Source organism: Gymnoscopelus microlampas (genome assembly GCF_963454915.1).
Source record: "Gymnoscopelus microlampas genome assembly, chromosome: 8".
Classification (NCBI taxonomy): domain Eukaryota; kingdom Metazoa; phylum Chordata; class Actinopteri; order Myctophiformes; family Myctophidae; genus Gymnoscopelus; species Gymnoscopelus microlampas.
In genome coordinates, this window is record NC_139945.1 from 32,048,111 (window position 1) to 32,075,584 (window position 27,474).

The 27,474-nt window shown below is 42.6% G+C and overlaps 2 protein-coding genes across 3 annotated transcripts; both read left to right on the forward strand.

Moving 5' to 3' along the window:
• Positions 1 to 260: 260 nt before the first annotated feature.
• Positions 261 to 5,446, forward strand: bcl7bb (BAF chromatin remodeling complex subunit BCL7B b). The gene is made up of 6 exons (XM_084064200.1): positions 261 to 408; positions 1,420 to 1,501; positions 1,964 to 2,051; positions 2,413 to 2,571; positions 2,990 to 3,093; positions 4,368 to 5,446. The coding sequence occupies exons 1-6, from the start codon at positions 296 to 298 to the stop codon at positions 4,437 to 4,439; spliced, it is 618 nt and encodes a 205-aa protein (XP_083920326.1). The 5' UTR covers positions 261 to 295; the 3' UTR covers positions 4,440 to 5,446.
• A 474-nt stretch (positions 5,447 to 5,920) lies between these two features.
• Positions 5,921 to 27,130, forward strand: baz1b (bromodomain adjacent to zinc finger domain, 1B). 2 transcript variants are annotated; one of them, XM_084065075.1, is made up of 21 exons: positions 5,921 to 6,816; positions 9,247 to 9,363; positions 10,886 to 11,030; positions 11,335 to 11,524; positions 11,754 to 11,875; positions 11,986 to 12,183; positions 12,336 to 12,524; positions 13,004 to 14,315; positions 15,103 to 15,297; positions 15,614 to 15,752; positions 16,107 to 16,267; positions 16,521 to 16,641; positions 16,811 to 16,909; positions 17,169 to 17,346; positions 17,513 to 17,695; positions 17,921 to 18,068; positions 19,422 to 19,569; positions 20,459 to 20,577; positions 21,733 to 21,875; positions 22,531 to 22,637; positions 23,770 to 27,130. In XM_084065075.1, exons 1-21 carry the CDS (start codon positions 6,695 to 6,697, stop codon positions 24,485 to 24,487), a joined length of 4,854 nt encoding a protein of 1,617 aa, XP_083921201.1. In that variant the 5' UTR covers positions 5,921 to 6,694; the 3' UTR covers positions 24,488 to 27,130. The 2 variants fall into 2 exon arrangements, with proteins under 2 accessions (XP_083921201.1, XP_083921202.1); XM_084065076.1 differs by having other exon boundaries at positions 16,107 to 16,248; positions 16,529 to 16,641.
• The last annotated feature ends 344 nt before the right edge of the window (positions 27,131 to 27,474 follow it).

Genomic DNA, 27,474 nt, shown 5'->3' on the forward strand with positions numbered 1-27,474 from the left:
TGTGTGTGTGTGTGTGTGTGTGTGTGTGTGTGTGTGGGGGGGGGGGGGGTCCCTGCTTCATCTCTCTATCAGCTAAGGGGTCCTTGGCCTGAAAAACGTTGAAGACCCCTGCCGTAGGGTCATGACTGCATATTGGTGCAGTGACCCAATGCAAATCCACTCAAGACCGATAGGGATGAACGGAAAAAGAAAAAAAGAAAACTCGAGACGAGGAAATCATTAAACCTCGCGAGACTGCCACTGTAACTGAGGAGTGGGGCTTGGTTGGTGTTAAACTTTTCAGATGCATCTGTAGATGAATCATAACAACAGCAAGATGTCTGGACGATCAGGACGCGCTGAGACCCGAAGTCGTGCTAAAGATGATATCAAAAAGGTCTTGGCAGCCATTGAGAAAGTGCGGAAATGGTATGTCGGTCAGTGAAGGAGAAAATATGGGGGTAAAGTGTTTGTTACATTGTAGCCTTAACATCTGCAGCGACGCTCAATAAACTTCACTCGTAAAAGTTTGATGATGGACTGAAACGCTGACCAATAGGGTCCCCGCTCTTCAGAGAGGAGGCGGGACTAAGAGATTTTTTTCCGCCATGAGCTGTCAAAATGGCTACAGTATCTATCTCATGCTGCATGCTACAGTCATTAACATGATCGTATTCGAATGTTCTTCATGATGGGGGAAGGGGAGGGGGAGGGGGGCTGGAACGGTTTCTCCACTTGTCTAATTCAGGGATCTTCAACGTTTTTCAGGCCATGGACCCCCCCTGTCTGAGAGAGAGATGAAGCAGGGACCCCCCTCCCCCCCACTAGTACATATTGGATAGAATTATGTTGCAGATTAAACCTTTTCATATATTTCATAGATAGCTTCATATATTGACTATCAGTGCTGTGTGAATTAATGTTGTTGTTTATTTCAGACATTTAACTGAAACCCTCAATACATACTAGTAAACTTGACTGTCTCTGGTACTTGATCTGCTCTTTTTTCCCTCTACACCACTCTTTGCCGAAAATAGCAGATCTACAAGCTCACAACCCCTCCCGCTGCCAGGCGTTGTGTGCTTGTAGATAGGCTATTTTCGGCTAATGTTCCCCTCAGAATAGGGATTCTAGGGTTGAAGTGGTTAGGGTTGAAAGATTTGGTGGCCCCCCTGTGGTAACTCTGAGGACCCCCTAGGGGTACCGGTGCCCCTGTTGAAGACCCCTGGTCTAATTCATGCATTCAATCCGCATATAGGTTACCATAATCAATGTTATGAAAATATGTTTTCTCGTTTTTGTATAAAAGACCTGAATAGCCTAGTGCTGTATTCTTAGACCATGCAATAAAAACGAAAAAAATAGTTCAGTGTTAAACTTAAGCCATACCTCCTTAACATCTTTAAATTCTTAACAAAAACTCAACAATTTAATTCACAGGGAGAAGAAGTGGGTGACAGTTGGGGACACATCCTTACGGATATTCAAGTGGGTACCAGTAACAGAAAGAGAAACTAAGCAGGTAGGCCTATATGCCATAGCCTGTAAATCATAATGTCTATGTGTTTGCACCCCTGTGCAGTATAAGTGATATTTTTATTTGTTAATTTTTGTTTTGTTTTATAGCTCTATATTCCCATCTCATTACTATAGTGTTTGTTCAGTAACAATAACCAGAGATGGTATACCAACCTGAAAATCTCATTGGATGACATTTGAAGTGATGAAACAAATAAATGAGCAGATAAAATTGGAACTGGAACACATGCTGATCTTTGTGGCGTTCTCTGTTCTTTCCTGATTCTGTTTAATAAAGAGCCGGTTCAGAGACAGTGAGACCCCTGTTAATGAACAAACAGGGGCTCTATATCAGAATATAGAGCTTGAACTATTTAACAAAAAAATATTGTTTGAACTATCAAAACTCTTCCAGCACCTTTATTAACTCTTGTCTGAAAACAAAATCATTTTTCCTGTGTACCAGATATACAGAACCAAAACCGCCAGTGGAGATGTTAGAGGATTGAAAGATGTGGTCTTAGAAAACACCAACTCTTTACTGGATTTCCAGGGTGAGTACCATGTCCGTGATCATGTTTATGACACCAGTCTCAAAAATGTAATTCTACTCACCTTACACCACTAATTAAAATTGCTGGACCACTGCAAGCCAAATGTAATAATATTACTTTGGTGTGAAACCCAGCAATGGTACAGGACACAGAGGTATGGCCGTGTTGTGGGATTGTGATACAACCTGTGAATAACACCTGAAACTGATGATATCTGCTCATCAGGGTCTCTGGGCAAAACTGAGTGAACATATTAGAAGCTTGAGAAAAAAGACATTGAAAAAAAAAAGACAAGCTCTAATAACACATATAACATATGCTGAGGGAGTATAATATGGCTCTTCTGTGCTGTTAATTGCAGATGAAAACAGCAACCAGAGTTTCCTGTCAGATGTTTACCAGCCTAAAATGGACAACAGCAGCAGCACCTCCAGCTCTCAGCAAGTCAGCCCTCCACACACCTCCAACCTCCGCAGTGAAGACTCTCAGCCACCCATGTTGGGCCAAGAGAGTGTGGATGGCAAGTAGAGGCAGGGTTTAGCTATTTATTGAGAGGGAGCTAGAGAAAAAACAAAATAGTTTCAAAGCATCAGCCTGCAGTGTATAATGGATGATATTGGAAAAGTGTTGGCTTCTTCCTTTATATTCAAGAATTTGTGTATTTATAAACTTAACATGTATAATATATACATATATTTGTATGTATAATGCATAGATTTGTATGTATAATGTATAGATTTGTCACATATCATTTCGTTCTATAGTATAGAGAGACATTACAGATGTTTTTTTGGCTAATTAACTAATAATGTATGTATAAACATTTATATTGTGTTATTATACTAGTTTAACATTGGAAATGTAATGTTAAATGCATAAACCTTCACATGAACTCTATGTTATGCCGTGTCTAACTTCATGTTTAATGCTGACCTTAGAACCCGTCCATCCAGGACCAGATGGAGCTGATGAGCCTCCTACGTTGATCAAGGAGGACCTTTTGTCATCGGGCACTGCTAGACGAAGTGCCCCAAGCACACAGGTTAATTATCTATGGACATGGATGAATATTTTGTTTGCTATTAGTTTGCCTAATGACAATTTACAATATCATCAGTGTTACAGTATATGTGCATAATTAAGATGAGTGTTTTCCTTAATTTATATTCAGCCCTGCATCCCTTCGAATGAAACAAATTATCTCCGCCAGGCAGGAATGGCCAGGAGGCGGACATTATGTTTTCGCCCCCAGTGTGTGTGTCTGTGAACAGCTAACGTCAGGCACCGCTGGACCGATCGGTGTGAAACTGTGAACGCACACACCCAATAGGCCACGATTTCACTTGTTGCCAAAACGTAATTCTTTCCACCAAATTCATAATAATAATAAACTTTATTTGTATAGCACCTTTCATGACATGAAATGCAGCTCAAAGTGCTTTACAGAGCAAGAATACAATTACAGAAAAAGTACAACTAATTTAACAATAAAGCAAAAAAGAAAAGCAAAAGCATAAAACAGCAAAAAAAGGCAGTGAGAAAAAAGACATGAATAACAACACAGAGATTTAAAAATGAACTAAAAGCAAGAGTGAAGAAATAGGTCTTGAGCTGTGCTTTAAAGCTATCCACAGAGGTTGCCCGTCTTAGGTGTAATGGGAGTTTATTCCACGCCGTCGGCCCGTAGAAGCAGAATGCTGCTCCGTGTTTTTTATATGTCATTGTAGGCACTTCGAGCAGGTCAGCAGTGCACTAGAAGACCAAACATATCGAGGCAGGCAGTCATAGAGGTAGAAAGGTGCCAGACCATTTAGAGCTTTATAAACAAGTAAAATTATTTTAATCAATTCAATCCTAAAAACAACCGGGAGCCAATGTGGTGAGGCTAGAACTTGAGTAATATGTTCTCTCATCTTAGTTTTAGGCTAAGATGGTCTCGTGAGTCATGACAATACCACAGCCTATTTCTTAGAAAACGGCAGATATCATGAACCCAACATCCGATCATACCCTAACTGGAATTGCATGTTAAAGGGCATCTATGGAGCACTCCTCCAAAACCGCTTTCACTTCTGCCCAAAGGGGCAGCCACAAACGCAAACAATTGCACCGTCTATCGTAAAAATTCTATTTCTCTGCGGTTTCCTTGTGTCCTGATGGCTGCACCACACGATTGACACAGATCAGGGTAGGCCTGGCAGAGATCTACGCTTTGAGGAGCACAATTTTCTAGTTGGAACTATATTGTTACATGACATTGATATCAAATTGCATTAAATCTCCCATTGAATATTTGGTTTTCCATTAATTCAACAGGAAGAGGTGGATGGATCTGGAGCACCTCCTTTGAAGAAGATTTGCACAGGAGAGAATGGTGTTCTGAGATAACTTATTCAGATTTCAGTTTAGTAAAAAAAAAAAATGCATACAGTGCCTGTTGTCAGTTTTAGTATACGCTCTGCTTCGACACAATGTTATGCATTAACTTTTAAATTCTCTTTGTCTTTGAATTTCATTCCAAGAATTGTTTTGATACATTTGCACATATGCTGCTCATGAAGTTACATTGAACAAGATAAAGAAGCATATATGGCAAGTTCTTTGTACACAAGTATTTATCACCTTGTAACCACGTTTCATCTAATTTCTTTATGAATGAGGATGATAATAAGTTTCCCATTAATCCGGTTGCTTATTAAATGGTTTGATGCGCATGAAACTTAACAGAATGTATGTCTGGAGCACAATTACAACGATGTTTATACATTAATGATTTGTTTGAGCTAATCATTTATAATGTTAAACAATATTCTACTTTGTAATAAGACATGAAATTCTAGCTTCATTGGCAGAGGTGTGGCCACTCAAGTTTAAACTGTTGTAGTAGTCTGCTATTTCTATTTTCACTTACATTTTTATGTGCTGCATGCTTTGAAGTTATTATATTGTAATTTGGTTCATGTTGGTTACCTTCATAGAAAGTATTCAAAAGATACCTTTGTTTGTGTTTTGTTGATAAATGTTTAGATGTGCCTAGAATTACAAGTACAATGTCCATTTTAGACTGTAGGCTTTCAATACAGCTCTTTCCTCTGAAGCTTTTATCTCCCTTTATGCACATTAGAATATGGTCAGCTACAACTCTTGCTCTGTGGCTTTGTTCTGTATAGAACATTATTGTGAACAAGAATCTTCTATATTCTTGATATGGCAATGTTTGACTTTTTATCCCCAAAGAACTGATGTTCTAGCTGTCACCAATTCGTTTTTTTTCTCCTTTTTTTCTTTTTGTGTCACTGCTATTATATTGACAACAATCGAAATCTTATCAAATCTGTTGGGTTGATATGACAGATTTTTGTAAACCTCAATAAATGTGACTTTTTGATTCTGTTTATCATTATTATTATTTGTAATGCCACTGGCCTTGGGCATGTGTCTTTCATTGTCCTTATGCCAATGCTCATGATGTGCTATTGTCTACTGTAATTGTCGTTGGTTAGACTCGAACCAATGTCTTTCAAAATGGTGTCCTCAATCATGAATGTCTTAGAAGCACACATGAAGATTCAAGATAATAAGATTGACACTTAAGTGTACACACATATTATTACGGACTAAGAAAGCTTTTATATGTTATTGTGTGACAAATGGACCGGGACTTGTTTATTGTCGCAACCTGACCTCTAACCTGTCATTATATATTCTATAAGGGGCGTGACTTACTTCAAGGGGTGGTTTGAGTTTGACAATAGACAGTTGTAATGACCAATGAATGACTGTTCGAAGCCACAATGGCCGAGGGCGCTGTACTCACTAGACCAATCAAATGAGCCAAAGGGCGGGACGCTGCTGCGTGCTGCCGGGGAAACGGAGGTCTGCTTGTACGAAATATTGTGCCGGTGGAATAGAGAAACTCCCGCCATTTCAGTAAAGAAGGAATTAACCTCTTGATTGATCAAATTCACTTTTTTGTAAGAATAGCGAACGCTGTGTTCTCTCCTGAACAAGAAGACCTGTCAACCACAGGAAATGCCACCAGGACAAGTGGTTTCATAACCATCACAATAGATCTAGTTAGTAAAGAAGAAGACAGCGTGCAGCCGCGTAGAGCGCGCCAGACCAGACCTCTGCTGGAGGAAAGCCGCGAGTTGGAAGATCAAAGCTTTTTCATCTGTTCATCTCCAGTCCGAGGACGGAGGAGATAAAAGTTTCGCGAACTATCCGGACTCGGAGCAACTCTTAACCACCAAGCCTGCGATCGGACACGTCCTGTGAAATCAACATGGCACAGGAGTCCTAGAAGAACAGCAGAAGGATGTGATGAGGCTTCTAGACAGAAGTGCTGCTGTGTTATTGTTTTGCAGTGAGCTAGTAGCAACGCAGCCTGCCGTTAGCACGTTAGCTTTAGCTGCTACACGTTGAGAGGAGCACCAACCAACCAACCAACCGGGGCCTGCCGGCGGTAACGGTAAACGTGGGGATCGACGTGCTAACGTTAGTCGGTGACACGATCGGGTCACTCGGGATCTCATGCAAAGGGCATCTAAAGTTTGATTTACGTGTAACGTAGTTATTGGTGCTAGGACGTTTTTTTTTGTTCCCGTTGAGGCGGTCATCGGTGCCACCTCGCGTCCGCGATCATGGCACCGCTTTTAGGCCGGAAACCGTATCCGCTGGCTAAGCCGCTAGCCTCTCCACCAGGCCCGGGAGGAGGAGAGGTCTACATCATCCAACACTCCGCGGAGGCCTTCAGGAACAAAGAGTATCCTTGGATTCTCACACACACACACACACACACACACAGCATGTCTCTGATCAGCACAGACCCTCTCACCAGTCGGCATGCTGCGATCAAACACTACTACTGACCTAGTTAAGCCTAGTTACCTCCGGTACAGACGCATAGACACACATCTGATGACTTTGTTATCCACTTAAACCCCATATGGGTAACTGGAGCCCCTCAGGTCTCAATACTAGTGTTGTCGTCTGTTATTGTGGGAAAGCTTTCGCTGAAAATAGCCGATCGACAAGCTCACAATGCGACTCAACGCGTCGCGTTGTGAGCTTGTCGATCGGCTATTTTCAGCGAAAGCGTCCCCCACAATACCGATGCTGGATGGGATTTAGGAGTTCTTGACGCTATGTTACTTTCGAGCCGTTGCCCGCACACCCGCGGTAGCGCAGGCTGCTCATCCTCTCGTCTGTAGCAAAAGTACAAAAAAATACACTTTCGCTACTCACCAAAACAAAGACGGGTTTAAGATGTTGATGAGCCCCACACCTCACGTATAAAATACACTTTTTGACCAAAATGTAAAATAATACACCGGTTGGTAAAATGTTTTAGTTACTCCACTGCGCCCCCTACAGATCCGGTCAATGGAATCTTTCTATTGGCAAGATTTTTTCCATCCGATGGATTATTTTACATTTTGGTCAAAACGTGTATTTTAGACGTGAGGTGGGGGTCTCTGAGTGTTCCCACTAAGGAAAGTAGGCGTTCAGCATCTTAAAACTGTATTTGCTTTGGTGAGTAGCGAAATTGTATTTTTTATTTTTACTACAGACGAGAGGCTGCGCAGCCTGCGCTACCGTGGGTGCGCGGGCAACGGCGCGAAAGTAACATAGCGTTAAGGAGAACTCCTTCTAACGCTTTGGACCAGAGCTAGGGTTTAAGTGGTTAAGTTGTGTTGCTGGCAGTGGCTGCATGTTCACAGTTATGTTGTACATTGGCTGCTCTACTGTCTTGCATGATGGACACAGTTTTACATCACTGTCTGCTTAGCCATGGTTCATGACAGTCATGTTTCAGGGCTATTGTCTAAGACAAAAAATAAGTAATCACATGGCTGGTGCTTTAACACCTTTCACTGTTACATAACCACATCCTTAAAAACAAGTTTTCACTTCTTAGCAGGTCATGATGTTTTATTATTGTTGTTGTTTGGCCAGTTGGCTGTTAAATGTTAATACTAACTACTATACCCAGTCACTGACTTGAAGTAGGGATAGCCAGTTAGCAGCTAGCTAGCTAGCTAGCCCATTATGTGTTCCAGACCAGTCAGTATGCTACGTAGTCTGCCTGCCGGTAGCTCCAATCGGAACCTCACCCTCCGCTGTGGCTAGCCTGCCGGCTGCTCCCATTCAGTCATTTATACTCGGTCGACGAAATTGTCGTCGATATTTGACTAGGTGTAAATCATTCCAAGAGGAAACTAGTGACTGACTGACTGACTCCTTGTTTCTGCCGTAGAATAAAGCAGGAAATAACCGACATCCCTAACTGTTAAAAAAACAGGAGCGTATCTGTTAACTTAAACAAAAACTGGTACTGCCAGCTTGACCAATGACCAGCCCAAAGAGAGTTATAATGTAATAGTTTATAGCTTCGACTTCCAGATTGCGATACATTGCAACACCATTGTAAATTATAGTTGTAGTGCAGTGCAGGACAGGACAGGACAGGTGATGAGACACATGGACAGTTGTTTTGTTTATTTGTAGCAATACTTTAATCTGCCGTTTCAATCAAGGAACTCCCTGACAAGCCTGTTTAGGTCCACCTCTGAATATGTCATTATAGTAACCGTTAATTACATTGACATGAAATTCAGTTTTCCACTCAAAACTGGCATAATTTGCTGTCGATACAACATGACACTCCAAAGTTTTTAATAATCACATGGCATGCATTAATAAGCGTCCCTGAATGTGAATTTCTTCTTCCGTTTTAGTTTGATTTTAGAGAGAAGCTCTCATTGATTTACTTGGGTGGAATTTTCCACTTTCTTTCCACAGGTTTTTCCTTTGTGTAGACATCCATGATCTAATTCTTAAGTGAATAACATAATGTGGCTGTGTTATGAAGTGATCTAACGTGCGGGATGCTCTGAGTCTCTTACCCTTTTAATTATTGACATCAAGGGGTACATAAAGCATTAATTATGGATAAAGGGTCTCTAGTGGCTGGCTGGTGAGCAGACAGGATTGAGGGGGTATAGTAGTTACTAAAATAAGGAGTATTGAGGAAATATACATTTTTGGGTCATACAACTCTCATTCAACTTCTTTTAAACGTAGATGATCATTATCTTAACCTTGGCACTACCTCCATTATTGTCGCTATACCTTTTCTTGTGCTGTCCCACTCACATTCTTGACTACAAGGCCCTTGACAGAATGACTACAGAGAATATGAGGCACGCCTGCAGAGGTACAGCGAGCGCATCTGGACATGCAAGAGCACTGGCAGCAACCAGCTGACGCACAAAGAGGCATGGGAGGAGGAGCAAGAAGTCACTGAACTGTTAGTATTTTAATCTGTTCATTGACGTGAATATACAGATCACTGTATTTGCATGTGTCATCTGTAGATTGACTTGTGAATCTACAGATGAATCTATCAATTCAAAATCTATGACTGTAATAATACAGTTATAATTATAGATTTAGAAATAGCACCAGTCTTACAGGAGCATAATTGTGTGCATGTTGGATGTCACAAAACTGGAATCTCAAACTCTGATTTGTCTCAGCTGTCTAAAAGCTCAGTCCTATAACTGTTCTTGTGCCACTTGACCCCAAAAATACTGTTTTGATTATAACCATATAAAGGTCTTTCACACAAAAGCTTGTAGTAGCATCAGAAACGGGCACAGTGTTCTCAGCAAAGGTCACATGACTACCTGCTGTGTTGTGATTGGGCAAATCTGGTACTCCTCCCATTCTATTTGGAGGGCATATGGTTGAGTCATCCCTGAATCTGGAATGGGCTGTAGATAATGTATTTTTCTTTCTGTGTCACAAGGAGAAAGCAAAACCAAGTCGAAATTGCGTTCACTCAATGCATGCATTATAGCATCACAAGCAGCCCAAGGTTGCATAGGCAACCAGGCAATTAGACGTACAAACCACACTGTGTCCAGCTAAGACCTCAGTACTGTGGCAAGGCAGCATTGCCTAATGGACTCAAGCAGGCGGGATCAGGAGCTCTATTTAAGACATGTCTCTTTATAGTAATCTGTGAATTTGCTCCCTCTACTGGTCAGTCTTAATCCTTTGTTACCCTATTATGTAAGGCTCTTGTCTGTAGTTGCTGAGGCGAAAGCAGAGTTGGGTATAACGGCACCCACCCCATCAGGAAAACCATGGTTAATTTCACCGTAGCATGTGGCAGATCAAAAAGTTTGAATTTGATGGGTGGTCTGTAACCTGGACTGTCTCGTATAACAAGATGAATTCATAATTATCGTTTTAATAGATTGACCCAACAAGTCTGGAAGGAGAAAAAATAATGAAATCAAATTACACGCCTATGTATTAGGCTTTTTAAAAATGTATTATTTCTACATGCCAGGGGCTAGGTACAGTATATAAACATTTGTGGACATGTTTCTGTGCTAGGGAGGGCAGACATTTTCTTTCACCAGAAACAGTGTCTATATATATTTTTTTACCATATCAAACAAAGGGAAAGGACAAAAGAACAGCAGTGTATAAAATGGGGAAACCTCTGTCTTTCATTGTCCTCATTCATTCTTCTGCTCTGTGGGTTGACCAATCGATCTGAACTTGCACACAGACATTTCCTATTGGCATATGAAGAGAGTGACCAAGCCACGTTTAACCCTTTCCCAAATGTAAGCTGTTAATGAGAGTTTTTTTTGTGAACGGTCCTCACAGGCTATGGGATCTGTAGTCGTGGCTGCAGTCCCATAGCCCTGATGGATGGTGGGTGGAAATGGAGGGTATGGACTAGTACTTATAGTGGTGTTCCTTGTGTGATGGAAGGTATCAAAAGTGATCTTTGCCAATCTTTTCCCCTACAGACTCCAAGAGGAGTATCCCCAGTGGTTTGAGAAGCCAATCCTGGAGATGGTCCACCACAATACAGTGTCTCTGGACAAACTGGTGGAAATGGCCTGGGTTGAGGTCCTTACCAAGTACGCTGTGGGTGAAGAGTGTGACTTCCTGGTCAGTATATCTTCGTCTTTGATCATTGATTTTATTTGCATTTGATTTTTAGAAAAAAATTGAGATGGACTATCATTTAACAAAATTGATTAAATGTGAAGCAATTCACTGATTGTTATTCACAAATGAGAAAGTGATCATATTTCCGATGTATACCTCTGTTCTATTCTTATTTTCTATTTCCCATTTTCTCCACTCTTATTTTTTTTTGTCTTCCCTGCCCTAATTAAGTGAACAGTACAATTAACATGTTGGTGATCTGGAAAAAAAAATTAAAACTGAATCCCACTCCTGCTGTGTTCAGGTTGGCAAGGATAAAAGTTTGCGAGTCACTGTTGCAAAGATCCACCCCCTGGAGAACCCGGAAGGTGATGCTGGGGAGAAGAAGCTTGAGGGAGCCTGCGACTCTCCATCCAGTGACAAGGAGAACGCCAGTCAGGAGAATCAGAGGAAAGAACCTTCCAGAGAGGAGGAGAACAGGAGGGAGAGTCTCAGTGAGTACCAGCTGAATGAACATTACTTTTCTTTACTTTATAAATTAGTGCACTCAAGGAATGATGTTATAATGCAGCGATATAGTGAATACATTTTTAAAACATTTTGTATATTTATTTAATCTATACAGTATATTGTAATAATAATGCGTGGCTGTCATAAACTCCCAAGGCACAACCTGGACTTGTCTCACCAGTATGATTTTTGGTTGAAATATTTTATTTATAGGTGACCGAGCACGGCGCTCACCAAGGAAGCTCCCTAATGTTGTAAAGGAAGAGAAGAAGAAATGGGTGATGCCAAAATTTCTTCCTCATAAGTATGATGTGAAACTGGTCAGCGAGGATAAGGTTAGTGTCTTTCATTTATTTTTCCAAAAACTGTCAGAGAAAACATTCAATGTCATTATTAATCCATGCAAGGTGTAATGAGTTTCCTGTTTATGACCCTCCCATATCAGGTGATCAGTGATGTCCCTGTCGACAGCCTGTTTAGATCAGAGCGCCCTCCAACCAAGGAGATCATGCGTTACTTTATCAGACACTATGCTCTGAGGCTGGGTATGGGAGAGAGCGCCCCTTGGGTGGTGGAGGATGAACTAGTAAAGAAGTTCAGTCTGCCAAGCAAATTCAGTGACTTCCTCCTTGATCCACACAAGGTAATTTGCTAACAATCAGGGATAATTGGGGGGGGGGGGATATATAATTTTTTTCCCGGAAATAAATCTGACATTTTCCTGTCGTTTTGTTATACTGACCTTATTGTTGAATAATTATGTATGTCACTGATTGTTTTTCTTTGTATCATAAGTTTTTAGCTGAAAATCCCTCAACAAAGCGTAAGAGTTTGACATCTCCTGAGGGAAGGCCCAGCAAAAAGCTCAAGACCCCTGACACCCCAGGATCAGAGGAGTCTGGCAATGAGAAGGGAGAGAAGAAAAACAAGAAGAAAGATTCTCTGACCATGCCCTTGAGTCCCACCATTTGGGGACACATGCAGGTTGGTTTTCATCCTCATGCACTTGATGAAACCTATGGTAGGGATGTGCAATCATTTCAAAACAATTGTAATTGACTGTCGCTGATAAGACCGACTACCCACTCGGCACATCACTCCTCGGTGATATCCACGGCAAGCAGTGGTGTAAAGTAACTAAGTACATTTACTCAATTACTGTACTTAAGTACAGTTTTAAGGTACGTTTACTTTACTGGAGTATTTCCATTTGTCTATAGTTTTTACTTCTACTCCACTACATCTCAGAGCAAATATTGTACTTTTACTCCACTACAATTATTTGAAAACTTTAGTTACTAGTTACTTTGCAGATATAAATTATTACATTATAAAACATACATAGCTCTAGAAAGACACATGCACACAGAGACGGCTAACCTCTTGCCGAGCTACATGTTAATATCCTGAATGGAATGAAAAAATATGCCACTTCACTAACTGTCTGTGTTATGCCTTTTCAGAAAATGAATGGATCTCCATTGAAGGTGAAGAACAGTGGAACCCCCAAGAAAGGAGAAGGTAAAACCTCAGCGCCCTCGACCCCAAAATCAAGAAAAGGGGAAAAAGCCAAAGGTGAGAAGAAAGAGGGCAAGAAGAGAGAAAGAAAGAGCAGTGACAAAAAGCTCAACGCCCTCAAGGCCTCTAAAAAGGACAGCAAAGCGGGCGCCAAGTCGCCGAAGATGAAGCAAATGACCCTGCTGCACCTGGCCAAGAGCAAGAGCACGCCTGTTGGCAGCCCCAAGAAGAGAGCTCGCAGCTCCAGCACAGGGACACCCAAGCTGGGGAAGCCCCTGCATCCCATGGCACTCCACCTCCTGCGCTACTACAAGGAGAACAAGGGCAAAGAGGACAAGAGGAACACCCTGTCCTCCCTCATCTCTAAGGCCGCCAAGACCTTGTCCCGAGACGACCAGGGCCGCCTGCCCGAGGAGCTGAAGGAGCTGGTGCAGAAACGCTGGGAGCAGCTGGAGCAGAAGAAGCGCTTGGCAGCCATGAGTGAAGAGGAAAGGCAGGAGGAGCTCAAGCAGAAGCTGCGGAAAAGGGCAAAGGAGCGCCGCGAGAAGGAGATGATGGTCCGCCGTGAGCAGTCACGCCGCTACGAAGACCAAGAGATCCTGGACGGCAAGAGCCTGCCCACGTTCAAACTGGTTGATATGCCTGAGGGCTTGCCCAATGCCTTGTTCGGTGAAGTGGCTATGGTAGTGGACTTCCTCCACTGCTACGCAGGGCTGCTGATGCCAGATGACCAGTACCCGATTACAGCCGTGGCCTTGACGGAGGCGCTGGCCGGGGAAGCGGGCGGTTTCCACTACCTGAATCGTGTGCTGGTGGTCCTGCTCCAGACTTTGCTCCAGGACGAGCTGGCCGAAGGGTACAGCGAGCTGGACATGGCTTTGTCTGAGATCCCCCTCACCATGCACTCTGTGTCTGAGCTGGTGCGTCTGTGCCTGCGACCGTCGGACGCACACGGCGAGGAGAGCCGCCAGGGGTCGGAGGACTGGGGAGCTCTGGGCGGCTTCGATGACGTGGTGACCAGTGAGTTCCTGGATCGACTGGAAACGTCTGAGGTGTTCGAGCTGAACCCGCAGGAGAAGATGAGCTTGATGGCAGCACTGTGCCACCGCATCCTCATGACCTACTCGGTGGAGGATCACGTAGACGCCATGCAGCAGCGCACGCATGAGCTCTGGAAAGAACATCTCGCAAGACTGAAGGAGGTGAACGACCGAAAGAAGGCAGAGAAGATGAGGCGTAAGGAGATGGAGGGAAAAGGTGGGAATCACCAGGTCTCTTGATACATCATGATTATTGGACCAAGATGTAGAATTGTTGTTTGTGCCAGGCCTGGCCTCAAAGCTATTTATTAGGGTTCAGAGGTTTGTTTTAACCCCCCAAATGAATGTTCAAGTGTGTGTTATTTATTTATTTTTATTTATTTATCAAGCATGAAGATGAAAACAATAGATATATATGCGAATGTCTGAACCTTTTTAATTGAGATCTAACGATATATCAATATAACGAAACGAACGCTTAAACCTTATGACGTTCGGGGCCAGCCCTAGCTTGTGCTGGTATTTGATACCGCCATAACGTAAAAAAAATGTTAAGCAACGGTTATTTAGCATTCTTTCGCTAATCGTCATGAAATACAAGTACCGAAGCTATATATGGGGCGGCAGTGGCTCAGGGGTAGAGTGGCCGGGTAGTGTGAGCTGGAAAACCGCAAGGTTCCCAGTTCGATCCCGGGCTGGGGTGCTCCCCTAGAGTTAGTGTCGAAGTGTCCTTGAGCAAGACGCTGAATCCCTAATTGCTCCCGATGAGCAGGTTGGTGCCTTGCATGGTTTCCTCCGCCATCGGTGTATGAATGTGTGTGTGAATGGGTTAATGGCACTATCAATGTAAAGCGCTTTGGATAGAAGCGCTATATAAATGCACCATTTACCATTTTACCATTTATATAAATCACTGTATTGATGGAATGTGGTTTATGAGGGAAAATGTTGCTGTAGTGTAACTTTATCCTTTGTGCCTCCACTTTATTTTATTTTATTATTAGGTAAAGAGGAGGGAGGTCCACTTAAAGCAGAAAAAGGAGAAAAAAAGAAAGAAGGGAGTGCTAAGAAGGAGAACAAGAAGGTGGAACCTGAACCTGAACCCGAGCCAGAGGACATGATCAGCTCGGTGAAGAGCAGAAGACTGATGTCCATCCAGGCCAAGAAGGATAAAGAGGAGCACGACAGGCAGAACAAAGGTCAGCGACACAACACAATCTGGGTCAATCCTTACAGATTGAAATGGGAAATGTACTTTGACAGATGGAAGACTATTCATTTTTCTTTATATGGAAGGAGTTTCTAATTTTTAACAAAGGTCTAATTGTGTAGAACAAATCATGTGTATACCGGTGTATTTTAGGGGGCAGTGAATATGTGAATAACAGATACTTGGCTGTACACACATGGCCATATGTTTTTGTTAGACAAAATCAGTGTCGGGTGCTTCTCTCACTGTGTGTGTGTGTGTGTGTGTGTGTGTGTGTGTGTGTGTGTGTGTGTTTTGCCTCTCAGAACGCATGGAGAAGGAGGCAGAGGAGGAGCGCCTCCGTAAGCAGAAGGCTACTGCAGAGCGGGCCTTCCAGGAAGGTATCACCAAAAACAAGCTTGTCCTCCGCAGAATCCCACTGGGCACTGATAGAAATCACAACAGGTCAGAATCGCCTCACTAATACGTTAAGAATGCATGGTGGATGGATATGTTTTTATTTTGTACTACTGCAATTGCCAGTGTGTTCTTGTCTATAAACAATGCAAAGGAGAAAACCATGCTTCTCCGTTGTTTATAGGTGCTTTGATCGGTTTGTTGTTTATAGGTGCTATGATCGGTTCCTCAAAACTCAAATATGTGTGAACACCCACTGTACTGCGGTGCAGCTTAATTCGGTCTACTAGACTATGTGATACATACAGTACAACAGCAAAACTGATAGACTGTTTAGATCGGATAAAACGTACACATTATGATCCGAATGGATTTACATGGTTAATTGTTACTGTTTTTCAGGTACTGGCTGTTCTCTGATGTGGTTCCTGGCTTGTATATCGAGAAGGGTTGGGTGCATGAAAGCATCGATTACAGCTATACCCCTCCTCCTGAGGAGAAACCAGCAGAGGCTGAAGTACAAAAAGAACCAGCAGAGGCTGAAGTAAAAAAAGAAGAGGAGGGTGAGTAATTCTGTCACTATGCCTGAATTGTCTTCCCCACGGTGGGTATTTATGTAGTAAGGAAGAATGTGCCCATTCCATAATGGAAACTATGTTGGTCTCAGGTCTCAGGTTAATGGGTCAAAGACTGTGCGTGCAGTTAGAAGGGGAATGGGGTGTTTATTTTTCCTGGATGCCAAAGTAACACAGCAGACAACTTATTTCTAATGCATTCTCCTTCTTGCTGCTTTGCCACTCCTTATATTTCCTGCAGGAGCTGAGAAGGAGGATGATGGCAGTGTCGATGGTGCAATGAGTGAGGGAGCCCAGCAGGGGGCAGCAGCAGCTGATGTTTGCATAGAGACCACTGTTCCCAATCAGGGTCAAAACCTCTGGTAAGGGCATGGATTTCTTTTACCTGATTTAAAAGGATGGAAAGCAATTTAATAGGTGTAGAAGCTCACATGGCAATAAAATTGTAAACAACAAGCATATCATGCTGTTGTGCATTGTCAAAGATGTAATTTGGAGGTTTCCTGCTTCTTGATGTCTGTGTGTTTGCAGGTTCATCTGTGACACCCCAGCGGATCTAGATGAGCTGGTGGAGAGTCTTCATCCTCACGGCGTCAGAGAGAGTGCCCTGAAGGCCAAAATACAGAACAGGTAAACCCACATACAGTGGTACTCCTGTGAAAATGTATTAATTGGTACAAATGTAAATGCAGAACACAACTGGATAACGGATATTTGGTTCATCTTTGTGTGGAAACTGAAGAACAAACAGGCACATTAGATTATGTTCATATAGTAAAGATAAAATGTCTTAGATGCATATGGAAAGCAACAAAACACGTAATGCCAATATACAAATGAAACCAATGCAAACCATGTCCTTTGCCAATCCCCCCACCACCACATACAGGTACCAGGACATCCTCCACTCCATCCATCTGAGCCGCAAGGGCAGGCTGGGCCTAAGGACCTGTGATGGTCACCAGGAGCTGCTCAAATACCTGCGCAGTGACATCACAGAGGTGGCCTCACGGCTTCAAAAGGGAGGCCTTGGCTACCTGGATGACAACACAGACATAGAGAGTCAGGTGCGCTTCATCAATTGATATGTAACCGGTGTTACAAAACCTAAAACATGAGTAGGAATATTTACTCACACACCTGTGAGAGATATGTCAGTGCGGCAAGTCTGCAACCCCTGACCTGACTTGCATGTCCTTGTCTGTCTGTCTGTCTGTCTGTCTGTCCCTACAGGTGTCTGAGATGGAGAGCTTAAAAGACTTTGGAGAGTGTGTCATCACCATCCAGGCCTGCGTTATCAAGAAGTTCTTGCAAGGGTTCATGGCCCCCAAGAAGAAGAAGAGGAGGCAGGGAGGAGAGGAGAGCAGCAAAGCAGAGGAGGTGGACGAAGAGAAGAAACTGGCAGAAGAAGCCAGGGTGAGAACTGGGAGGACGGTTGGTCTCGGGTTTGTGTTTAGGCCTTACGCTAAACTCCATCCACCTGATTCTTCGTTTAGGTTAAAACATTGCATTTTTTCAAGTTAAATGAACACTGAAGATTTTACAGTGTGCCAATTTGTCCAGTTCATTTCTTTATTTTCTGCATCTCTTAATATGTTGAGAACCATTGAGTTAAAAGAGATGTGACCCTCTTCCTCTTAGGTGGCAACCGCAGTGGAGAAGTGGAAGACAGCCATCAGGGAGGCACAGACCTTTTCTCGCATGCATGTGCTGCTTGGCATGCTGGACGCCTGCGTCAAGTGGGACATGTCTGCTGAGAATGCTCGCTGCAAAGTCTGCCGCCGGAAAGGTAAGCCACAATAAACATATATCGACTTCACACATGAAACTTCAGATCTTAGTCGATCAGTGATCTATGCCTACCAATACGTCAGTATATCCCATACAGGGGATATACAACAGCGGAGAGAACCTCCTAACTCCTTACAAACCTATGCCATGAAAACAAATCGTATCACTGTGCCAATATGAAGGACCGGCCTAAAGTCTTTAAGTTTATTTCTAAAATGTATTATTTCAACTAGTTTTTGCCCCTATATTGAATTTTCCTACGCAATACTAACATTATGATCATGATCTGCAATTGTGGCATCTGAATTGATGTAATTTGCAAAATGCTAAAGGGACAGATTTGCTGTAATAATCTTGAAGAGCAGAAAAAAGGGTATCCTTTTTTATCAATAACTTTATTGATGGGGATACAACGTTTCGGTCACTCAGACCTTCATCAGTCTGTGTGACCGAAACTTTGTATCCCTATCAAAAAAAATTGTTAAGTGAAGACGGTGTGCGGGACTCCCCTACTTTCTGCTCTTCAAGTTCAATTACTCTGACGCACCTGTCCGTCTCTGTAGGTGTGCAAAAGGATTTTTCTTCTATGTAATAATATTCTGAAATGTAAATAACACAACATTATTGGCCCCAATTCTGACAACAAAATGAAGTTGTTTTCATATTTTCACAGGTATTGAGGTATATTTTACAGGTATTTATATACAACTGTCTAACTCACTTTAAAACTGGTTGGGTAGTTAATTAGTTAGTTGGTGCCTGCATATCCACCTAATCATGTGAATGAGGTTTTCTTTGAGTCAGTGTAATCCAGACCCAGTCAGTAGATGGCGATAACACTTCATTCCTAGATCCCAGGGCACTTGGTTTCCACTATGCACCTCACAGGAGCACCAGATTTAATTTTTGTCCAATTTCTAGTTTAATGGCCAATTAGCCATTGTACTGATGTACCGTATAAATTGTTGTTTTGTATGTATTGAATTTCACGTATGCTTATTTTGGTCTGTTTACAGTCTTTACTGGTTCTATAAAAAATGTAAGCTGAGATATAACCACCTTACTTACTACAAGATGTGTTTTAGTCCCTTGGCAGCTACAATTCTGCCATTTCACACTTTAGGGATCTTAGCCTTCAGTTCATCTCTTGTTTGTTAGGTTTATTTGTTAATTTATTTTTAAGCAGACATGGATTTTGTACCTTCTAAACCCTGATTGACTGTTGGCAACTCTTTAGCTAAATATCACCCAGTGGTTCTGGTGTACGTCTCAGTCTAGTAGCCACTTGTTGGCCTCAAGACCATGCTCAGGTTGATTGACCACTAAGACTAATATGTTGTTCCTTTATCAGGTGACGATGAGAAGCTGATCTTGTGCGATGAGTGCAACAAGGCATTCCATCTGTTCTGCCTGCGTCCGGCTCTCTACCGTATCCCTGCCGGGGAGTGGCGCTGTCCGGCCTGCCAGCCCGCTGTAGCGAGACGTGCCTCTCGTGGAAGGTAACTCTTCTCTTTCTCCTGGCAGAGACAGTATAATATAGAGAGACTTTGAAGAAGGTCTCTGTGACCACTGAGCATGGCGAGAGGCAGGAGGAGGAGGAGGAATTTGCTGTGCTTTTAAGCCAGATGTGACTAGACTGACAATTTAATACATCTGTTGCCACTTGCATCGCTCCCTTTGATCTTGACTAGGGAGAGATTAGTGATACGGACCAAGCACACCAATAACTGGGTGTCCGTGTAGCTGCTACACTTGGATAAATAAAATGAAGAGGTGCACATAAGCTACAGTATAACCCTCTGTGTAGCTACCGTATCACCTGGATGCAGAAGCCTGAATCGGCCTTAACACAGGTTAAAGAGGAAGCAGCAGAAAGATGGATGAGTGAATTATTTCACATTAGACTGTTGGGCTACGTGTTCAATATCTCTAGTGAATAATTATCATTATATGGTAATCACACACATCCAAATACTGTTTAAAATCAGGTGCTGGACCAGTACAATAGAAGACGACAATGAAAACATGAAAGAAGGTCTGCACAGCACACTGTAGCTCCCTACATGCAATGTATTGGCACATGTAGTGAAAAAGTTCAAACGCTTTTATTCAGATGGCTATTTCATCATTGAAAGTGAATTAAAAACTGAGGGGATACAACCCATGTGTAGCGGCCCCACGGCCTTCTTCAGTCACAGAAATAATCTACCAAACACAAAATTCCGAACTTTTTGTGCCGTGTTTAAATAATTCATCAATATATAAGTATCACATTATAAAATGTATATATTGTCCATGTCCAACATGTGCATCCAGCCAGTGATAGTAGTGCATTGTGGAACTGCACTAGCGCTTCCTCTTCTGCTGACACTCAACACTGCTTTCTAGGAACTACAAGGAGGACTCTGAAGAAGAGGAGGACGAGGAAGAGTTGGAGGACGAGGACTCTGATGAGGAAGAAGAGGAGAGTGAGGAGGAGAACGACTACAAGGCCATGGGCCACAGCTGTGAGTATCATGGGAAGCATTAACCTAAATAGTTGATTAAGTTAGTTAATGGTGCTGGAGTTTGCTTCAGAATCTAAGACATGACACAAAATGCATATAACATGGGAATCTAGGCGATATGACAATATCGCAACAATATCACGATTATTTCAGACTTTTGCCTCAATTACGGTTAATGAATGATTCAAAAAAGTGAAAACGTGTGAGCTTGTAGATCAGATTTGTTTTTGTACGCTATAATACAGGGGGTTAAGTGGTTAATGAGACTAATCGATTTAGTCGTTTACAAGAAATATATTATATTTTTTTTTTGTATTGATTTGTTGTTGTATAAGAAGTTTAAAATATATTAAAAAAACACTGCTTCTCGATTAATCGATTAACCTATATGAGTAAGATCAAGTTGTGTATTGGTTCTAAATATCAGTTTCAATATACTTTCAGTCAATTGGCCAGCCCTAACCATAGCCATTTAAAACATGTGCCAACATGAACCATTAACAAGTAAGTTGAATAGTTATAACTGAACCATTAACAAGTAAGTTGAATAGTTATAACTGTGGTCCAACAGCCTAGTCAGGGGTTTCCAGAAACGTGTTAGTGGAGTTTTTGTTACATTCAAGGTCAGTGGATAAATATAAGACAAACATTATTTGCCAAGATGCTTTTGTGAAACAAGGCCCTGGACAACAGGGAGGGTGTTGAGGGCTGGGAATGACAGGAATGCTTTGGGCAGAATTTGGCCCCTGTCCTATCCCTGTCTCCATTGTCTCAGTGTTGTTGTGTAGGGCTACTCAGGCCTCCAGCTACCTTTTTGATGTTATGGGCCACTCACCCTGACTTGACAGAGAGTATGTGGCAGAGTGATCCGTCTGTGATTTCAGACTTGGTAGTGAGTGTAGTGAGTGACAGACCATTGTTTTTATTAGAGGGCTGAAAGTAAAGCTCAAACACCAGCCCCCTTTCTCCCCCTCATATTTCTATCCATCCATCCCTGCCAATAGAACATTGTGTGAAGACCCCTGCATTATTTGGTTAGTTTTTGTGGCCTACATTTGGTGTGCTGTTCGGGTCATTTTCACAAGAAAATGTAAGTTAAAACATTTGGCCAGAATTTTCACAAAACTTTAAATATGATATAATAATGTCCCACAGTGAGACCAAGAAAGAAAAATAAACAGACGTCGTCCCGATCCAAAAGCTCGAATAAGAAAAAATCCAAGAAGCAGTCACCGCCCAGTAAAAGCAGCAGTAAACAGAGGACTGGTCCAAACAGCCCTGCAGACATTGACGATCTGGTGAGGAAAAACAGTACAAAATACACACACACACACACACACACACACACACACACACACACACACACACACACACACACACACACACACACACACACACACACACACACACACACACACACACACACACACACACACACTCTATCTATACCTGTAAAGACATTCACCTCCCTTCTCATTGGCAACACTTGATCCTCACAAAGATGGAATTAAAACACACGCACACAGAGCTATAACTTGAGTATAGATGGCTACATTATTATTACAATTACACTAAGCAGAGCACAATAGAACAAATGTAATCTGACGTTTATCACTTGATTGTGTTAACCCTCTTTGAGTCAGAAGCATGGGTAGGAAAACAGTGTTATAAGTCATGTAGACCTATTCAATTGCGGCAATGGAGTGAACTCCAAAATAAACTAACAGATTGCTCCACAATTCCCCTACACATTGCTCCTTCAAAATAAAACCACAGGGAACCATTGTTATTGGCTAGCACACATGTAATCCTGACACCATATTTAGTCGGTATGTTTATTAGCTAGTAAGTGTGATTAGTAACACAATTAGGTGTCAGTATCTGATCATTAGTGAAGTAGTTGAATTTGGTCCATTGATAGTTGTGTGCTAATGATTGGTTGTATGGATGCAGGTACGTCAAAGTTCCAGGACAGGCGTGCGCAAGCAGGTGCTGGAGCTGGAGAAGTGTGAGGAGATCCTGCAAAAACTCATCAAATTCCGCCACAGCTGGCCTTTCAGGTAAAAACACAGCTTACTGCACCTGGATTTGTGCTCAAACACACCCAGTGAATAACTACTGTGCAGTATGGTTTCATGTTATCGACCTTGATTATGTCGTGTTTTTAAAAGACTGAGTCTCTAGATAATTCTGGAGAAATTGCTATTCAGAGGATATATTTCAACACTGTATGGTTATCTGGGTAGAATACTTGTGGGTTAGTAGAGTAAAAACAGGCTAACTATTGCTAGATTGTCCTGAAAGAAATAACATTTCAAAGATTCTTTGAAATGTTTTTTAAAAACTACAATCTACAAGCTTTTAAAAAAATATTTTCTTTTTGAAAGTTTTCATCTATAATGACATGTACCAAATAGGTAGCCTGGTAAACCCTCCCTCCGGAAATCTCATTTCCATTCGATCTCAGGAAGGAGTCTGGCATGAACGCCCATTCTGCAATATTGGGGAGTTTCCAGCGAAATCAGGACCTAACCGCGCCTATCAGCGTCGTCGCTCATCGTTCTGTGATTGACAGCTTACGTTGGCCAATCAGGTGGCGAGTTCGAGTGAGCCCGAATGAAGCCGAGTGCAGCCTGAGAGCCGCCGACAAAAGACGAACGGCAGCCATTGTTATTTGTGCGAGTGCCTTCACTTCTTACTTTCGGTTTTAAAACGCTCTCAAACTTCTTTTTTGAGGCACGGAATTTACTATTAACATATCGTTTGGATAGAATTTAGTTGTTTAACTTCATATATGTGGTCAATTAATCATGACAGAGCCTATTTAAAAATATAAATTTAGAGAACCGGCAGGGGCGGGGAGTGACACGCATGTATCCCAATAAGGCAACCTATTTTCGGCATGGCCGTCCCAAAAGTCCCGTTGCGTCACATAGTCTGGAGCTCGTCAACATGAACTGCTGATTGGCTGAAGGGGAAAAACGATCATTGGTTGAAGGGGTTGTCAGTCAACGGTATTACTCCCGCCCAACTCCAGCCCACAGCCAATATTGCAGAATGAGCAATCATGCCAGACTCCTTCCTGAGATCGAATGGAAATGAGATTTCCGGAGGGAGGGTTTACCAGGCTACCAAATAGGGAGGCCAAGGTTAAATTGGTAAAAACAAATGTCTTTTCTCCCGATGTCTCAGAGAGCCTGTGTCAACTGAGGAGGCGGAGGACTACCTGGACATCATCTCCAACCCCATGGACTTCCAAACGATGCAGGACAAGTTCAGCCAGGGTGCCTACCGACACGGCCACGACTTCCTGGAAGACATGAAGCTTGTCTTCTCCAACGCAGAGGAGTACAACCAGGAGGGCAGCTCTGTGCTCTCCTGCCTGGGCAAGACGGAGCAGAGCCTCACAGAGCTCCTCCACAAGATGCTGCCTGGCCTCAACTACCTCCGCAGACGTTTGCGCAAACGCGTCAGCAGAGCTCCCGTCACCTCAGAGGAGGAGGACGAAGAGGAGGACGAAGAGGAGGAGGGAGAAGAAGAAGAGGAGGAGGAGGAGGACGAGGAAGAGGAGGAGGAAGTTCCGAAGGCGAAGAAGATGCAGAACGGCAAGGCAGGCAGTAGCAGGAGAGCGGCGGTGGAGCAGGGAAAGAAAACACGACATGGCAAGGGACAGGGGGAAGATGAGAGCGAGAGTGAGGAAGAGGAGGAGGAGGAGGAGGAAGGCAAGAGGAGGAGCAAGCGGTCTACCGCCACCTCCAGTAAGAGGAGTTACAAGGAGCAGGAGAGTGATAGCGAGCGGGACACACGGAGAACTCGGCGGAAGGGAGGTCGGGGGGACAGGGGCAAGGGGGCAAGTAGCGACGAGGACAGGTCAAGCCAGCAACATTCCAAAAGGCAGAAACGCTCGTGAAGTCCAGGGTGATTTTTCTTTTTTATGTACGTCTCCTTAATATTTTCTTTTGAATTTCCGAACCGCTCTAAAAAAAAAAAGACCTAATAATAATAAAAGAGTTTGAGCAGAGAGGACCCTCCTAACCTCCTCCTCCTATAGCCAGACAAACAGGACTCAACTGTCAGCTGGAGACCTTTTTTGTGTTTTGGGAATTTATGTTCATATTTTGATGAAAAACAAACAAGATAGAAAACTGATTTATATTTTGTAATGCGTTTAATATTGGTGAATTTTGTTTTTCAACAAAGAAAAAAATGTGCGACATTTGATATAACGAGGATGTCCTGAGAGCTCTTAATAAGAGTGTTTAATTTGTATTCAATTTTAATTTCCTTCCCCACTTCATGACCTCACAATAAGCTGGTCCTCCTGAGCAGAGCATCATTTGGCTTGTTGCCCCAGAAGAGTGGAGTTGGTAAAAAAAATAATAGTCTGGAAGAAAACCGTGAACAGTTGTAGGCATCTGTTGTAGGGTTGCTCTACATGACCCTGGAGCAGCAGGCCTCTGCTAAAGGATTGATTTGCATGACCCTGGAACACCAGCCTACTGTGTTAATCGGAGGTCTTCCTCAGGCTACACACAGAATCCAGCCATCAGTTTACTCGGGTATTGCAAAAAATAGAAAATTGTAGCCGTAACAATCACCCATTGTTCAAGTGTTATGCTTTGTCGTTAATAACGGTGATTAATTAAGTGTTCTGTCTGTGTTTTGTTTTGTTAAGGCATTCATATCTATGTTTTATACCTGCAAGCAGAATGGAGGTCTCTGTCCCAGGGTTTGGAACCAGAATGCAGATGGTTGAAATTAGTTCATCACCATCTCCTGTCCCCTGCAGACCACTCTGGGCTAGGTTTCTAATGAGCTTTACAATCACCAAGTTCCTCTCTGTTCCAGTACAAATCTATGGATGACATTGAGTCATATGTATGTCAACAGCCAGAATTTTGGGCTGGCATAGAGGTTGAAGTGTTGAATTAGCGAGACCTTGACGGGCTTAAACTGACATTTTAAATTCCTTTGTTGATCTTGGTTACGAGATGCTTTTGAGCCGGGGAACTCTGGTCTGTGGTTGGTATTCATTAATATTGTCATCAGATTTGCCCTGCCATATTGGAGAAACCCCTTAATCTGTCTTATGCTCACCAGCACTATACCCTTTTGATATGTACTTCAATTAAGCCAACAGTGGCAGGACCATACTTGATTATTTTGAAAATAAATGCATATTGATAACTATTGTAACCAGTGTTGTAAACAAACAACACAACGTTTGTTGAAAAAAATAAACGGGCATTTTGAAGTTTGAACTTTTTCTTTGCACATTTTATTCGGCTACATGTATATGATACTTGTAATTGTTAACCACTTCCTCCAGATCTCTTGGCTAAAACCTACCACGGCTCCCCTTGTCCGCTCGGACAATCTATAAATCAGAGTTTGACTTATTCTGACAACTGCCCTATTTACATTTTGCATCTGGGAGGGAAACATGGTATGACGAGTCAAATGCTTGTGGATTAGACCTGTAGTCAGGCCCAGCAACCAACTCTGCAGTGTGTCCTGTCAGTGACACCAGGTGGCAGTCTGTTGCTGCATTTGTAACTGCATTGTGCAAAGGTGTCGAAGTAATCTTGTGACCTCCTCTTAGACAATGTTGTGTAAACTATGATGGTGGAGCCAGGTGCTTTGTGGGTCCACCATGCACTATTGGCTTTCCCGTAATGGGCAGCCAGGTACCAGGGGACCCAAATCCTGCAAAATTTGAGCTGGAGGCCTCTTTTTCTGTGGCTTTTCTAAAAAATCATTTTTACAGAATGTTAGCAGCTAGTCCATTGAAATCTGCTAGCCACTGTGCCCAGCAAATGGGGGGGGATTGGTTTGCTCCCTCTTGAATGTTCAGATTGTTTTTTGTAGGGGGTTGCGATGTGTATATACTGATTAGGCAGTTGGTTACAGATACATTGTTTGCCCTGTTTTGTATGTACTGTGCCGTGCTGCTTTTTCTTTTTCCCCAGTGTTTGTTATAGCATTGGTAACAACACATTTTTCCCCTCCTGGTTTCAGACTTCATTTGGACATTGCAGATTTTCTTAAATGTGCTTTGGGTTGCTTTGTTGTTTTCCCCCCCATTTTCAACTGTATGTGACATGATTGCAAATTCATTATTGGCTGTTTAAAATCACTGTCCCATTTGTTTTGAGTTTTAAAAACATGCAAAAGTGACTGCCCTCATCAAGAAAATATCTGACTGTTGCAAATGCTTTTTTCTGGAGGAACCAAACAAAATCTTTTACACTTCATTTTTATATATATATTTATAGTCACTAAATCTGGGGCCAGACAGGGGCCAGTTTGGGGGGGCGGTGGGGGGGTTTCACATGTCAAGAATTTCCAATAAAGGTGAAGGATGAACAGTAGTTTTCCTGTTTCTATGTGTTAAGGTGGGATTTGTCATTCTAGTCATCAATCACTGCCAAATAAACCTTGTGATAGATACGTAATTGACAGGAGGATGGGGAGAAGCTGGTAGCCACAGGACCGCAGACTGATGTGTCTTCATTACTTTTGAATAAAACATACACAAAAAAGCATCCTACAATTGTCTTGCTCTATGTTGTGGACTCTAGTTGGTTAAAACCTACCATGTCTTCATATGAAGAGATGTGTCATCACATTTGATTTTAGCTCACACTTCTGTATGGGTAGAAATCGGTCATGTCTTCACATCAACAGAAAGCAATTTTGGCCAATCTTTGTTACAGACGACAAAAGGCTCCGTTCCTCATGAGAATGACGGGCCTGCCCATCAACTGTCTCATGAGAGCAGGTTCTGTGAGAAGAGGGTAACTCTTCAGTTGGTCCAGGTGTGTTGTGTTGGTCAAGAACAAGTGTCTGCATTAGTGGACAACACAGATGATAGCCATCACTTTCTTATGCTGTCGG

Bases quoted from the DNA above. Each gene is read 5' to 3' on its own strand.
- bcl7bb (XM_084064200.1), top strand. From the start codon at position 296: ATGAATCATAACAACAGCAAGATGTCTGGACGATCAGGACGCGCTGAG. The intron at 1,502-1,963 runs GTAGGCCTATAT...CCTGTGTACCAG, and splicing joins CAGAAAGAGAAACTAAGCAG to ATATACAGAACCAAAACCGC. The intron at 2,052-2,412 runs GTGAGTACCATG...TGTTAATTGCAG, and splicing joins CTCTTTACTGGATTTCCAGG to ATGAAAACAGCAACCAGAGT.
- baz1b (XM_084065075.1), top strand. From the start codon at position 6,695: ATGGCACCGCTTTTAGGCCGGAAACCGTATCCGCTGGCTAAGCCGCTA. The intron at 15,753-16,106 runs GTCAGAATCGCC...ACTGTTTTTCAG, and splicing joins ACTGATAGAAATCACAACAG to GTACTGGCTGTTCTCTGATG. The intron at 16,910-17,168 runs GTAAACCCACAT...CACCACATACAG, and splicing joins AAGGCCAAAATACAGAACAG to GTACCAGGACATCCTCCACT.